Raw genomic sequence first — 15,019 nt, 5'->3', positions numbered from 1 at the left:
CCTGACACGTGGGAGAGGGAGGCAGAAGGAAGTCAGAGAAGGAGATAGACGAGGGACGCTATGTGGCTGGCTTTGGAGAAGGAGAGAGGGGCCATGAGGCAAGGAATGCAGGTGGACTCTAGAAGCTAGAAAAGGCCAGGAAATAGACTTTGTCCTCGAGCCTCCAGAAAGAACACAGCCCTGACTGTGACTCAGAACCCTGTCGGAATTCTGAACCACAGACTAGAAGACAATAGACTTGTGTTGTTTTCAGCTACTAAGTTGGGGGTAATTTGTTACAGCAGTGATGGAAAACACAGGGTACGGGCAAGGAGAAAAGGAAAAGAGTAATCTGCTGTTAGGATGAAGGCGGTTGGCAAGAATCCACTTCATTTTGCTTTGTCAGCCCCACTACTTAAACTAACTGGTACGAGAAGAGTACCCTAACCGGTAGGCTGTGAGGTCACAGTTTGACGTACTGGTTCACACTCAGGCCTGACTCTCATTCCCAGCCGGGGTACTGCTCAGTAGGGAGGAAGCCTTAAATCCACAGGAGACGGCGGGATACCAGCCATGACCCAAGGTCCAGCTTAGCTTGGCAGCACCTGAGGCCCCACAGGGGATGGTGACGGCATCACGGCAGGAAGAAGTTCAGAATGACATATGAGAGTGATGCCTTAAATCAAACCCTCCCCAAATCCATTTCCACTGCACATAAACCTGATTCCACAAACCTCAGGAAGAAAACAATGACGACTGCAGAGCAGACAGACTGCTCAGCGTGTCTGGTCAGGAAAGGAAAACGTTCCACACTGAAAACCAAGGAACGAATGAGAAATCTAGTTGTAATCCTGGAATAGAGAGGGCGATGATGAACCGAACTAGTCTAGTTTCTCATTTATAAAGTGAGAACTGCCTTCACTCCTTTTCTCTAGCACCACAAGTGCACCGGTCTAAGAAAATCTGGGGTCTCCCAAAGAAACATATCTATCAGTTTGAAAATGGGAAGGAAGTGTGAGTAGGTACAAAATACGCAAACGCTGAAGAACCTCCCTCATTAAGAGACCCTGCGACACTCCCACGAGGTGACCTGTGGCTCTTACCTAAGAAACTCATGCTCGGTGCAGATGGTAAAGCAGCTACATAAGCAACAGGTACAACCGCCTCAGTGTTTCCAGTTCCCCCCTTTCTGCCCAAATGAGTAACTGAGAAGATGTGGGAGGAAAAGGTCAGGCCGAGGGCTCGGAGACAGAGCCCAGGTTCTATCTCCTTCACTCTCTGGGCAGTTAAACACGTAAGCCCGGACCGCCTCTGAGCCCCCTGGTTCCATAACGACAAGAGTAAAAATCATGAGAAGTCATCCATCGCAAGGCTGTTCCGAGCATCAGATGAGCTTGTCAACGAGGAGGGTCCCTGTCACCTCAGAAGTGGTGACAACACAGGTTGGTCAGTATTACCACATGGCCTGAACTCTGTGGGTGTGGGACGGCAGAAAAGACTAACAGGTGGCCAGTGAATGTCTCTGAGGTTCAGGGTCTTCATGTGTCCAGTAGGGATGGTAAGAGCTTCTCTGGGGGCAACAGAGGGGTGTGGAGCTCCCAGCACAGTGTGGGCACCTAGTACATGCTCATAACACAACCTCTGAACGCGACCAGTGGTCTCTTGCACCTTCCACCTTTCTCCGGGAGCTAGCGGTGGGCATAATTTCCACGAACATTTTAGAGCATCCTGTTTCCCACGCCCACGTGTATATGCCAAAGGCAGCAGCAGCAGTATCCACTCTAAGGGTCAGCTTGCCACGTGCTAGGCAGAACTGTTTCTAAAACAGGTTCACTGGACTACAGTTCTTATTGTCAATACCTGCAGCATAGCAGAGGCCAAGTGGATACTCCCATGTGCATTAAAAAAACACCAACTAGAGGTATTCAAACAACAGGAAAGCCACCATCTCCCCTGGGCACTCTGGAAGCACCATGTCCAGCTCCTACCACAGCCTGCCGGGTGGGCACCCTCACACCTGCAGTATCGGGGACTTACCTGAGGCGCTCGGGATCTGAACACACATACCTGTTCTTTCAGCCCGCACTCTCTCGTACGTCACTGCAGTGTTTGATGGTGAGAGCGTGCCTTTCCCTAGTCGGCATGCTCTCATGCACTGTTACTGGACTTGGGTTCCAGAGCACAAAGAAACGCTACCCTTATCACAGGAGCCAAGGCGTAGCTCGTGTATCCCATGTGCACTGGCTAAGGGGGCCCGAAGGTGAGCGGGCACCAGTGGAAATGAGGAGATCTCCTTGCCTGCCCTCTGAAAGCCCGTGTACTCCCACACCGCATGCGTGTTCCCTTACCTTGAAGGAGGCATGCTGCTCCATGTGCCGCAGCAGCTGGGGCTTCTGGGCCGCCGTGTAGTCACACACCGTGCATTTGTACTGCTTCCCTGGAAAGAAGGGGAGTGTTGTCACGCTAACAGCTCCTGCGTGGGAATGCAGTACCAGGCGTGGAGCCAGGTACACGAAGGTACCCCCTGCCATCTGGAAGTCCAGAATCTCAGAGGGGAACTGGCAAGTAGGGGGGCAGACACACGGCAGCACACTCGGTCCATCAAGGTGGGAATGGAATAAAGTTCGCCGTGGAGGGAGAGAACAGCCAGCCAGCTCCGCCTGGGGAGGTCCCAGGAGCAGTGACACTCGGGCAGGCTCCTAAAGGAAGAGTTCAGGTGTGTCCAGCTGACTAGAGGGAGGAGCACAGAGGGCCAGGACAGCATGAGTGGGGGCCCCGGAGTGCTCAGGAGAGTGGAGCAGCTGGGTCTTCCTTCTGGGATGTAAAGGATGAGGTCTGCAGAGCGCCGAGAGCTGGCCCTGCAGAGGCCAGGGGGCCAGAATGGCAAGGACCAGAGCCTCGCACTAGGAGTATGGGCACTGAGAGCAGGGCCGTCTACATGTGCCATCCGCCTGTGGAACAAGATCCGTGTTTCAGAACTAAGAGGATTAATGTCTTAGCAATGTGTAAACGAGTAATAGGATGAACAGGTAGACGTCAACACAAATTAATGAATATACAGGGGCCATTTCTTACCCTCTGATTAACGTTAAGTAAAACCTCAACTTGCAATAATACAAACAAGTATAACCCCATATAAATATGACCCACTTTTCACAGCAGGAAGTTGTCCACCGAGCAGCATCTAAGGGTACAAGCGTGCTCAGGGAACCACGACCACAGCCACTGCACGTGGTACCCCAGAAACACTGATTCCTTCTGGGCACCTCTCGCAGTCTTCCTTCTCACACAAGCTGGGTGAGAGAGTTGTCTACCTCTGCGGCCTCTGCTTTCCCTTCCTACGTGCTCTGGAACCCAAGGACATTTGGCTGATGCCACCAGCTCACTCCGAAACCTGTTCTCACCACGGTAACCAAGGAGCTGCGTGACGCCATGTCAATGGTGGGTTTCAGTGCTGGTTTTCCTGGACTCCACGGCACGAGGCCATGTGCTCTCTGAATTCCAACCACTGCTGCCTCCCAGGGCCTCTCTGACCATTCGTTCTGAGAATCCTTGGGGCATTCTCTCCCACCTACTGTCCTTTGTTCCCCTCCGCACTCCTACTCTTCTCCTGCAAGCATCTTATATATAACAGACCTGACCCCCATGGGGCTTTTGCAAACCATTGGTGTCCAATTCTGCATCTTCTGCTCGGATCCCCTCCCTGAACCTCAGATTGGAGAAGCCAACTGTCTGCTGTACTGTCCGTCTCACTGTCCCAAATGTCCTAAATTGGACTCACTGTCTTACCCACCACAGGGGTGCCACCTCCAGCCTCCCCAGTTTGTCCCTCACCTGGTCACTCGATTTAGAGACCTGGTACCTTTCCTCGTCCTTCCATGGCCCTAACTGGACTCAGCTCATTTTGTTCAGCATCTGATTTCCTCTCCTAAATATTTCTCTATGCCTCTCTGTTTCTAATATCTCCTCCACTTAGTTCCTCCTCACTTCTTTCCTGAACAATGGCAAAGACCACTGAACTGGTTTCCCTGCCTTCAAGTAACCCTCCCACCCACCCATCCATCCATCCAAAACACACTCACACACACACACACACAGACACACACGCACGCACGCTGACACATAAAGTCTTCCACAGCCCTTTCTGAACAGCACATAATGATTCCAACTGCAGAAGCACGTCGAGGCTCCAGAGCCCGGCACAGGTGGGCTCCAGAACCGAAAGTAACTGTCCTCACCTGACCCCTCCCTCTGACTTCCTGTCGTGTCTACCTATCCTGACATTAGGCTCCATAACACAGGGTGACATGGATTCTGGGACCATTCTGCTTTGCCTTTGCTGACATCTCCCATCCTGGGTCGAACGACCTCGCAGCATACGAGGTCTGACAATCATCGTAAGTTCACAAACTTGTGGCATCGATGTTGCTAAACTTTTTTGATATCAGAGGGATTATTCATTATGAATTTGTACCAACTGGACAGTTAACCAGGTTTACTATTTGGAAGTGCTGAAAAGGCTGCGTGAAAAAGTTAGACAACCTGAACTTTTCACCCACAATTCATGGCTCTTGCGTCACGACAATGCACCAACTCACATGGCACTGTCTGTGAGGGAGTTTTCAGCCAGGAAACAAATAACTGTATGGGAACACCCTCCCTACTCACCTGATCTGGCCCCCAATGACTTCTCTCTTTACCCAAAGATAAAGGAAATATTGAAAGGAAGACATTTTGATGACATTCAGGGCATCGAGGGTAATACAACAACAGCTCTGATGGCCATTCCAGAAAAAGAGTTCCAAAATGGCTTTGAAGAGGGAACTAGGCACTGGTGTCAGTGCCTAGCTTCCCAAGGGGAGTGCTTCGAAGGTGACCACAGTGATGTTCAGCAATGAGGGATGGAGCACTTTTTCTAGGATGACTTTGAGAACTTAACTGTCGGCCTCGTAGAGCCGTTCTTCACTTCAAACCAAAACTCAAACTGAACATCTCTGGTAAACTGGACAAACAGCCAGACCCTTTGCTTGCTCCCACACACAATCCCCACACACTTCTCTCCACGGATGGTCACTGCCTGTGCACAAGCCTGGGGGCTGCCGTCGGCTGCCCATGGGCAGGGACCATCTTGGCACTGCCAGCACCTGAGTACAGGGCACATATTGAACATATTCCATGCATTTTATTAAACTGAACTGAACCAAAAGGGAAATTTTGAACAGCTTATAAGAACGACACTTTTAATAGGAGCAGCAAGAGGAAACAACAGTATAAACACATTATACTGTGACTGTACCTGTCAGTCCAGGTGAATGAATCCCCAAATTCTAGGTTTTACTGCAATTCTGCAAGTCCAAAGTGTGGGGGAAACTTTTTCACATGGAAGGTAGACAGGTCACAATTAGAGAGGAATGACTACTTTTCTTAAATACAGTATCATCTTTTTTCAGACCTAAGGCTAACATTTCTACCCGTCTTCCATACAACCTAGCCACCCATACTCCTCCGCTGATTCATGACTTGCATTAATATATCATTACTGAGCCAGGCAGCCTGAGCCAAACGGTATCTGGGGTCCCCACCGCCACCGTGCGGGGGGAAAGCTGACAAGACCATTCTCCGAGTCGATAGCATTTTTACTCATTACCAATACCCTTGGATCAAAGAGTAAAAGAGTGCAACTGCAAAAAAGACGCTCTGAAATGAGTAAATGGAATCGCCTTGTTTGAGACCAAGAATCAGCCTTTTATCCTTCCGAGCCTCTGCAAAAAACAAGGAAAGAAGGCAGCTCCTAAAAGCCATCTCTTACTGAGGAATCAAAGCCCAGACAATAAATATTACAAATATTTTCAGGAACCACTGACAGCCCCTACACCAAACAGGATGGGGAAAGCACCTGACATATTCTTTTGCTGCCTAATTTAAATAATGCAACGTAGATTCATGACTACTCATAAAAGAGCAATGCTTTGAGACGATCAGATGGTTTTCTATCAAGATATTTCTGAGAATTGCAGGGAGAGTTGACCGGGAAACCTAGTATTTACTTGATGTTAGAGCAACTTCAAACGGTTTGCAGATAAACATCAAATGGCTGTATCTGGATGTGAATCATGCAGCATCCCAGGAAAAGAAAAGAATGGTTACAAAGGAAAAGAAGAGGTTGATTTTTAAAACAATTCATTTTCCACACAACACACCTGGACGGCTCACCTACTGAGTGACTGTCCATCAGCAGCTATGCTAACACTTGATGTCTGATTTCACCACTGCACCCCTAAGCCTGGGGAGGCAGGAGCTGCCCCCCCTCTTACACATGAGATTCTAGGATCACAAATCTGAGCAACTTTCCAAGTTAGGACGTGGCCGGTGGCAGAGCCCATTTGGACCCCAAAGCCCATGTTCATAGCCACATAACTATTCTTTCAGCTAATAAGGGCACGACACAATATCTCCAAAGGGAACAAAGAATTTTTACCAGCAATGGGCATATCTGTACCACTCACACATACAGGTCTGTCACACAGCATGGTGGCCCATTAGAAAGGGCCACTCAAGAAGGGTCGGTCGTGGAGGGAGTGCATTCCCTTTCTGGCTCTGTCTAGCTCACCCTGAGTGATCCTGGGCTCTTTCTTCTCTGCTACTCGATGGCCCCATTAGAAAAATGGGGAGGTAACCCCTGCCTGCTACAAGGATGGACTGAGACACTGTGTAGCAAGCATGTGAAAAGTCCCCTGAGAGATGAGACTGAGGGTATGTACGATGACCTGGCATTGGACCTGTCTCCGCCACTCGGGAGAGCTGGGCAGTGCCCCCAACTCCCATCACGCTGACCACCCTGACACTAGGTGAGACAATCCACAGATAGGTCTAATTAAGCCGACCTCAGATAATACACCTTAAACAGACAATACAAACAGACTGAGGGAAATGTTTGTCAATATACTATCAATGAGTTTAAAGAAGGCCTCTCTCGTCCTGCCCCCAGCAACCGCTCTGGCCTTATCTCTGCCCACAGCAAACCTTGAAAACCCTGCAGTGGCTGGCAGGACCCTCCGGGTGAGGCTCCCTGTGGCGTCTCTGAGCTCACGCACTATCTTCCCCCCTCCATTCCGTGTACACAGTATGCCCACCCCGCCTCCAGGCCTCCGTCCTTGCTGTTCCCAAGGCCTGAGTTACCTTTCCCACTCTCCCCCAGGCTCGCTGGCTCCTTTCCCTCAAATCCTCATCTGAATGTCACTTTCTCATGGAATCCTCCCACAACCACCCCGTTTAATTTAAAATGACAGTCCCCATCCCACTTGACCGATTCATGTTTGGTATCCCTCAGCTTGTAATATTTTATACTGAAATGGAATCATTTCGTGTGCATATTTTGATTTTCCTATCTCACTTTCCTCAATACTTGAGAAATTTCCATGGCTCGTGTGTAACGTACCGCACGTTTTCCTGGTGCACACGTATCTTGTTTATCATTTAGCTTCACGACAGTGGCTTCACTCTCGTCGCTAGTTCTATTATCCACCATTGTATCCAAAGTGCCTAACTGCCCACTGGCTCATGGATTCACCTTTGGTTGGTCCATCCGGCACCTTCCCTGGGCTGTGGGTGCTTTGGGGACGGGGACAACACACTTCCCATTCCATGTCCCGGTGCCTGGAAGTGGCCTCATGTGGGCTAAGGGCCGGGCGATAAGTTACAGGAGGGCCCCAACGATGTCTGCTCAGCCCCGCTTCTTCTCCCTTCCCAGTCACGGCAATCACACAGGGCACCCTGCGCCTTGGTCGTGGTGGACAAGTGACCCGAGCTGAGCCAGGAGCTGAACTTCCTGGATATGAAGCATGTAACTCGGGAGCTGCCAGTAATATAGTACTTTCACTCTGTGGATGAAACAAGTCAAGAAGCCAATCTGCAGGAGAGCCTGGGGGAGAGCACAGCAGAGAGACAGACAGAAGATCAGAACAAAGGAAAGAGAAGGACAAAGGTGAGTGACACGACCGTCACCTGGCTGGCTGGGCTCATTCACTAAGGGCCACTCGCGTGGGGAATATCCATTGCGCTTAACCCCCCAGCACAGAAGGGAACAGACAGCATAACCCCCGCCTCATGGAGCTCAGCGCCTAAGTGGATAAGAAGCAAGCACACAGTAAACAAGGAGCTACAAAGGAGACCGACGGGAGCCCTGGTGGAGGATGGGGGGGCTGGCCGGGGTGTGGTCACGGGCTGGACTGTTCTGGGAGCCTCTGTGAGGAGGTGATGGTCAAGCTAAGATGGACGGATGAGAAGGACCCCGCCACGGGAAGACCATGACTCTCTACAAGATCTCCTGGCACCTTTATAACAAATGTACCTTTTCTGTTTCAGCGACCTCTCCTGAGTTTCTGTCAGCTACAACCAGAAGAATCCCAACCAAGAGAGCTGCTGCACCAATCACTGAATGTGGGAATGTAACACGCCAGGACCCCAGAAAGCACACAAATAAACAAAGGACCCAGACAAATAATTCATCGGGAGAGGATTAAACAGAGTTAATTACTACAAAGAAGTCCAGTGTCAGCAAACACCGAAATACAGACCACTACGAACCACTCAGGGTTACCACTGCTCCACGCGGTTAACTCAGGTAAGCCATTTAATCCTTACAATGCTGTGCGGTGAGTAATCGAATAACTAGAAATCCATTACACCAAGAAACTGAACATTTTTAACATGAAGTGCAACCAATGAAAGAGTTAAGCTGGAACATTTTCTCACTTCTGCTACAACGTTTTTGAAAAGTAAACTGGCAGTGCAACGCACGCTTAAAACCACCAAAACGAAACAGCCATCCCACTCCTGGAAATGTGCCCTAAGAAATTAATTCAAAAGAAGGAAAAGTTTATATGCAAGAAAGGGCTCCTGCGACATAAATTATTATAATGGGAAAAGGAAAGAACATAATACATTGTCTAAAAATAAGGGAATGGTCATGTAACTCATGGATTACCACCTTAATGGGACATTATACAACTCTTAAATGTATCATCCATAGCCTCTAGAGCAACAAAAAACTAATTATAACATTAATTTTAAGGCTATAAGGATAATATTTATACTTTAATCACAACTAGGTAACTATTCCATATGAACATGAATAAAGATTGAAAAGAGTTTTTAAAAGAATGATTTTTTTTGTTGTTGTTTGGTAACAGAATTGAATTGTGTGCACACTTGAAGGAAGGGGTTAGATTTTTGTGACTGTTGTTTTAATGTTTACTGTGCAGCAGAAAGGCATTTCAGATAAATTAGCATCTGCCTCGGGAAGCCTGGGATGTTTCATCCCATCCGCTATTACACACCGTGCAGAAGACATCTCTTTCAACACAGAACCATAAAATGATATCAAAGGTTCCTGAGCTTGAAGTTCAAAAGAGTTCAGTCTTTTAAAAACACCACGCTAAAGGCCTTGACTAGCTGTAGGCTAATTTATGATGCTTTTTCTGACCAGAGATCTTTGCCCCTCTTCTTCAAAAACAAACAATTAGTGGCCCAATTTTGTGGATAATCTTAGAGGTGGTCATTTCTTGTCTTCTGAGGCAGGATTTAACCTTTGCCAATAGTCAGAAGTCATTGTGAGCCAAGTCTTGGCAAGCAGGAGGACAAAAGAAAGCTGAGTCATGCACTACTTTCTGGAGAAACACCTTTTGAAGAAAGCGCTCCACGCTTACTGCAGAAACACAGTGGAAAAGAGTGAACAAAGCTAATTGCAGGAACAAAGCCTTCCCAGTTATAAACTACAGAAACAAGAACCTCAGGTTACTTAGAAATTCTTCTTATTTGCCCCAGAAGCCCAGATGGTCAAGGTCAAAATCATAACCACTAGGTGAACGTCACACATATAATGTTAACAGGAAGAAGCCAGACATAAAAAAAGTACATATTACATGAATCAGTTTATAGGAAGTTCAAAGACAAACAAGGCCAAGGTACGGTGTTGGGAGTTTCAGTAGTAGCTACCTTGAGAAGAGGGGAATCATGGGGAAGGTGGGGGGAGGAGGACGTCTGGGGGGCTGGCAATGTCTGCATCTTGTCCTTGGATGTGGTTCCATGGGTACGCTTCCTTTGTGGTAAACCACTGAGCTGTACTCTTAACAATTATGCAATATTTTGTACGTGTGTGATACTTTCATTTTAAAAAGGTAAGAAAAAAAAGAAAACAACGCAAGAAGAAAACATGAGGCTGCCTTCCCCAGAAGGAGCTTTGGAACTGGCGTCCAGTTAGTTCAAGAGAGAAAGGATGTGTCAGGCAGTGCAAAGCTTGAGGATGGCAGGGCAGTGTGCGGATGAGGCCGACTGCGGCTACAGGTGGAAAGAAAAGAGATACAGGGAGCGTGATAGCACCTCCCCCTGTGATTTCACTCAGGCACCTTTCTGAGCGCCAGGCTTGCTGGGGAGTTCCACCGCGGGTACAACGGCTGGCTTGAGAAACACAGTATTTCACCGCCAGCTCTCATTTCCCTCAGAACTATGTGATCTGGCACAACTCCCCTTCAAAGATGGGGGCTTGGGGGTGGGGCAGTCATCCCCAGGACTTCTGTTCACCCCTCAAACGGTGTGGTACCACCTTTGCAGAGTCTTTCTCCATTTCAAGTGTCTTTTGGAAGACGACTGTCTGTGTGATGTGAGCTGTTCAGCCAGCATTTCAAGGACAACCGGCTGATGGAACAAAGCTGACTTCTGGCCTGTGACACACGGGCTGGACCTGGCCACAGGATGTTAGCTGAACTCAAGTAAAGGGAAGCACGGAGTGTGGGGTCCGGTCACCGTGAGCTCTGCCCTTTACCTGGGTCTCACTCAGGTAGAGGAGTACTCCGCTTGTCCTGTTAGGATAGAGGGGGCAGGATTTGAAGGTAGGGAGGAGAAAAGAAGGAGCAGAAATCCTTGTTAGTGAGCCTTGGGTTAGACAAAGAGAGGCGCCTCTAAACCAAGAAGGTGTAGAATTTCTTCTGGCTGCAAAATGGGGGAGGGGGAAAAGTGAATGTGCCAAAGGCAGGGAACCAGTGCCTCCCCTGCCAGGCTGAGGCCCCTGAGCCCAGGCAGGAAGTGCTCCTGGGCAGACGGGGAGACGGGCAGCCATGGCTTCTCACAGCTGCCAGCTGTGGGGACTCACTCTCGGGTCCACGAAGCCCCACGCCTGGTGAACAGCACTGAGAAATTACACAGCACCTGCTGTTTCCCTTTGCTTTTTACTACACTCTTGTCTGCTCGATGAGGTGCCCTGACAATGGGTCCAGCTGTTTCCTCACTTTAAATGGAATTCTATATAAAACTAAGGAGGGATGGAACGGTCCAAAAATCGTGCACCATCACATGAAAACAAAACCGTCCCCTTTGTCTTCCCGTGTTTGCAAGCCATCAGAACACACAGAAAACTGATGGAAAATTCCTTCTGATTTAAAGCAACTTGTTGGCAATACCTGTAAAATGAAATTGTTCCCGCCAAATGAAACTTTCTGTGTACCCCGAAGTTGAAGGAGTGCTAACATACTGAGAGAAACAGATTTCCACAAATCTGCTATTAGTCATAACATCTAGAGGCATAAAAGTGAAAATACCTTCTTAATGACGGTTTATCTAGTCTTTCTGAAAAAGATGGTGTTTCGCATAAGTAAATATTTCAGAAAACTGACTCTACCCTTTTCAACACTGATACCCTTTAAATATTGGCTGTTTTACTGTGCCTTCCTGATGAGAGAATATTTGAGTAATGTGATCTTGCCTAAACGACACAGATGAAGTAGATTCATCACTACAAAAATCCTCAGACTGTTTTTGAGAGTTTTTGGACCACGAGAACACTGACCGCTGGGAATAGGTTCATCTACCCAGCACTTAGAAGGAACCGATACACTTACTCTATGAACCAGATTAATCTTCCCACAAACCCACTGTGTCAGGCCGATAATGCCCGCCACAAAAGATGTCCATGTGTACTCCCTCAGAATCTGTAAAGGCTACCTGATGTGGCAAAAGGCGTTTTGTAGCTATGATCAAATTAAGGATCTTAAGATGGAAAATTATCCTGGATTATTCAGATATCTCTGAGAGAAACAGGAGGGTCAGGGTCAGACAAGAGATGTCATGAAAAAGTACAGGGTCAGAAAGAGATTGGACGACGCTATCCTGCTGGTTTTGAGGATGAAGGAAGGGACTCACAGCCAAAGGACAAGGGCAGCCTCACAGAAACATATTGTCCCCTAGGGCCTCCAGGAGGGCACCCCTGCTGACATCTGGATCTTAGGCCTCTCATCTCCAGAGCTGTCAGGGAATCAATCTGTGGCAGTCAGTTACAGCCGCCACAGGAAACACAGGGCTGACAGTGCCTGCTCCAGGCTGTACAGGCAGGAAGTGGTTCCAACCTGCATCTGCCCTCCTGAGCCCCCAGTTTTACCCATTCTTCCTCTCTGCCTCTCCCTGTAGCCCAGCACATAGAGTGTTGCCACCTGCTGTGCAGGAAGGGCCCTGCAGGGAGCACAGCTGGCTGGCATTCTGCAGAGCACAAACCTTCCTGGGGAGAGCTCCAGCACCTGGGGAGATTTCGGCAATGGCAAGTCAGAACAGCAATGGCTACAGCAACAAAAATACAGTTTAAGAAGCTGCCGTACTTTACAGGCTGAACTGCGAGCGACCACAGACTTAGAGACTGATGATTGCCTGTGATTAGTACATCAGTTTGGAAACTACAAGGATTGGATCAGTACGAGATATGGAAAGAAACAAAAGGCAACACCGAGGCAGGGAAAAAAAAAACCAGGAAAGAGCGAGCACCAGAATTAGATTCCAGAACACGTACCCCGTGTTCACAGCTGAGACTCCTTGAGCCTGGGGGTGTTTTAGGTAACTGAGCTTTATTCAATAGTTCAATCTGTAGATTAGTCTAAGCTAAGTGTTCGGTAAACTGAAAGGTTCATTTCACAGCATGGGTTCAGTTATTCCTAGTGGATCTTACCGTTTATAAAAACCTGCGAAAAAGAGCTTCAGGTAGATGCACAGATAAAAAGGCAGCCTGGGCCCTGACAGCAGCCCTCCCCTCTTCTGCCCACCACCGGACAATAGCCCGTCAAGATAAGCCACAGAAACCTGCCATGTTCACGCAGCGGCCCCCACTCAGACCCCAGCCCCTTAACCTTTTCTCCAGGGGTGAGCTGGAGGAAGGATGAGAGAGACGAGCATGTGCAGAGAGACCAGTGTCCCTGAACCCTAGTAAATGAACTTGGTAAGAACACCCAGCTGGTTGCTCGGGTACCATTTTCTAGTAACTTCCTGGTCCGAGAGGGTATGTTTTTAGAAGCAGAGACCACGGACTAGTGGTACTGCTTTACCTTGAGTGATTCTGCTTTCTAGAGGAAAGAAGGAAGAAAAAACTCCACGCTTATTCTCCTAGACTATTTCAACGTGCAGCCATAGGGTCTCTTTCTATAAACTGAAGCGAGGAAAGAAACAGGACTTCCACCACTCAGACCTAATTTACACACTCAGCTCTCTACTTGTCTAATTATTACACACATAAGAGTGCTTGAAGCTTGGATAATTCCTCTTGGTAAAATTTACCAGAGAACTTCTTATTGCAAGTGTATGAGGGTAGGTTACATTAGGGGGCCGGGGGACCCAATGGAACTGGCACTGAACTTAAAAGAGCTTTTTATTTCATGATGAGATTGATTACATAATATAAAGCCATGGGTACCATTTAACCTTTCCCATCTCTACAGGTGAGCAAAATCAGGCATAAACCTCTCGACCCTCTTTAAAAGTCAAAAGGGGGAACTGTGTTAGAGCAGGGTTTTTCCACTTAAATTCTTACACACTGTTGGCATGCATGCGAAGGGTTTCACTGGGTACCTTGTAAATCAATGTCTCTCTTTGTACATATTGACCAGCACACCTTTCTTAACTGAAACCTTCACCCACACTGACCTACTCCTTCCAAGGCATAGTAATGAGCTCCTTTGGGAAACAGGAGTGAAGAAACAGGGGTACCTCTTTTACAGAAGCCAATAAAGGTGAAAAATTAGATTCACAAGCAGGTAAAGGAGAGGGTGATTACTCAGTTCCTTTTTACTCCATTAAAAGTTGCCCAAGATTTGTTGAAGAGTGAGTTCCTCTACCATATTTTAAAATATCGAATTCACAAGCATTTGGTTTACTGTAACTATCTGAGAGATGACGTGGGTAAAATAATTGGCGCTTTTTGAGTGCTACTATGTCCCGACCACTTTATGCAGCGCACTTTACTTTTTTTTTCTTCACACATTCAATCAACTAAAATGCAATCAACAAACACCTTCTATAAATCAGGCACCGTTTTAGGTGCTGAAGATACAAAACAAAGAAAGAAGTCACAAATCCCTGCGTGTGGAGCTTACCGTCTAGTGGCAGATGCAGCAAAGTAATAATGAGGGAATTATATTGCATATTAGAGAAAGGTCTAAGGAGAAGCAGTAGGAATATTAGAAGAGAGTATGAAGTAATTGGCAGGGGAGTTCTAACGGCAGAGACGAAACAGGGATAAATAAGGAAACTATAGAGTATGTGAGAGAAAGATAAGCCCAGAAGGAAAACATAAGAAATACCGGGAGTTTGGCCGATTTGGTGGGTGTGAGATGTTATAACACACAGTCACTAGGGAAGGCCATCCTGAGGAAGGGAGCCTGAGTAAAGATCTGAAGCCATGAACCCGGTGTCCACGAAGGTATCTGGGGGGAGAACATGCCAGGCAGAGGGAGGGCAAGTGCCCGGAGATGGGCCTATACCTGGCAGGTCTGAGGAAAGGCAGGAGACTGATAATGTCTGCAGAGGTGAGAGTCAGGCAGAGTGGAGCGTCAGACAGGTCCCCGGAAGGAGGTGAGCTGTTCCTCTGCCATTTGTGGCCACTGTTTGAGAATGGGCTGTGGGGACAAGGGCAGGCGAGGGAGGGCGTTAGGAGGCTGGAAGCTTGTACAAAAACCATGCTGCCAGGGTGCTGAGAAAGGGCAGAATTCTGGATCACGGTGAAGGGAGA

General features: G+C 48.1%; 1 protein-coding gene across 4 annotated transcripts in view; it reads right to left on the bottom strand.

Annotated features, from left to right (window-relative positions):
- Positions 1 to 15,019, bottom strand: part of ZFAT (zinc finger and AT-hook domain containing) — a 143,324-nt gene that overhangs the window by 52,600 nt on the left and 75,705 nt on the right. For all 4 annotated transcript variants that reach the window (XM_081069896.1, XM_081069895.1, XM_081069898.1 and 1 more), the window contains exon 11: positions 2,328 to 2,416. In XM_081069896.1, the coding sequence (XP_080926022.1) occupies positions 2,328 to 2,416 (89 nt within the window). The remainder of the gene's footprint in view (positions 1 to 2,327; positions 2,417 to 15,019) is intronic.

The sequence above is a fragment of the Rhinolophus hipposideros genome, assembly GCF_964194185.1.
Source record: "Rhinolophus hipposideros genome assembly, chromosome: 13".
NCBI classification, from domain to species: domain Eukaryota; kingdom Metazoa; phylum Chordata; class Mammalia; order Chiroptera; family Rhinolophidae; genus Rhinolophus; species Rhinolophus hipposideros.
Note: the sequence above shows the minus strand (reverse complement) of the source record. Positions and strands in the feature narration are given on the sequence as shown.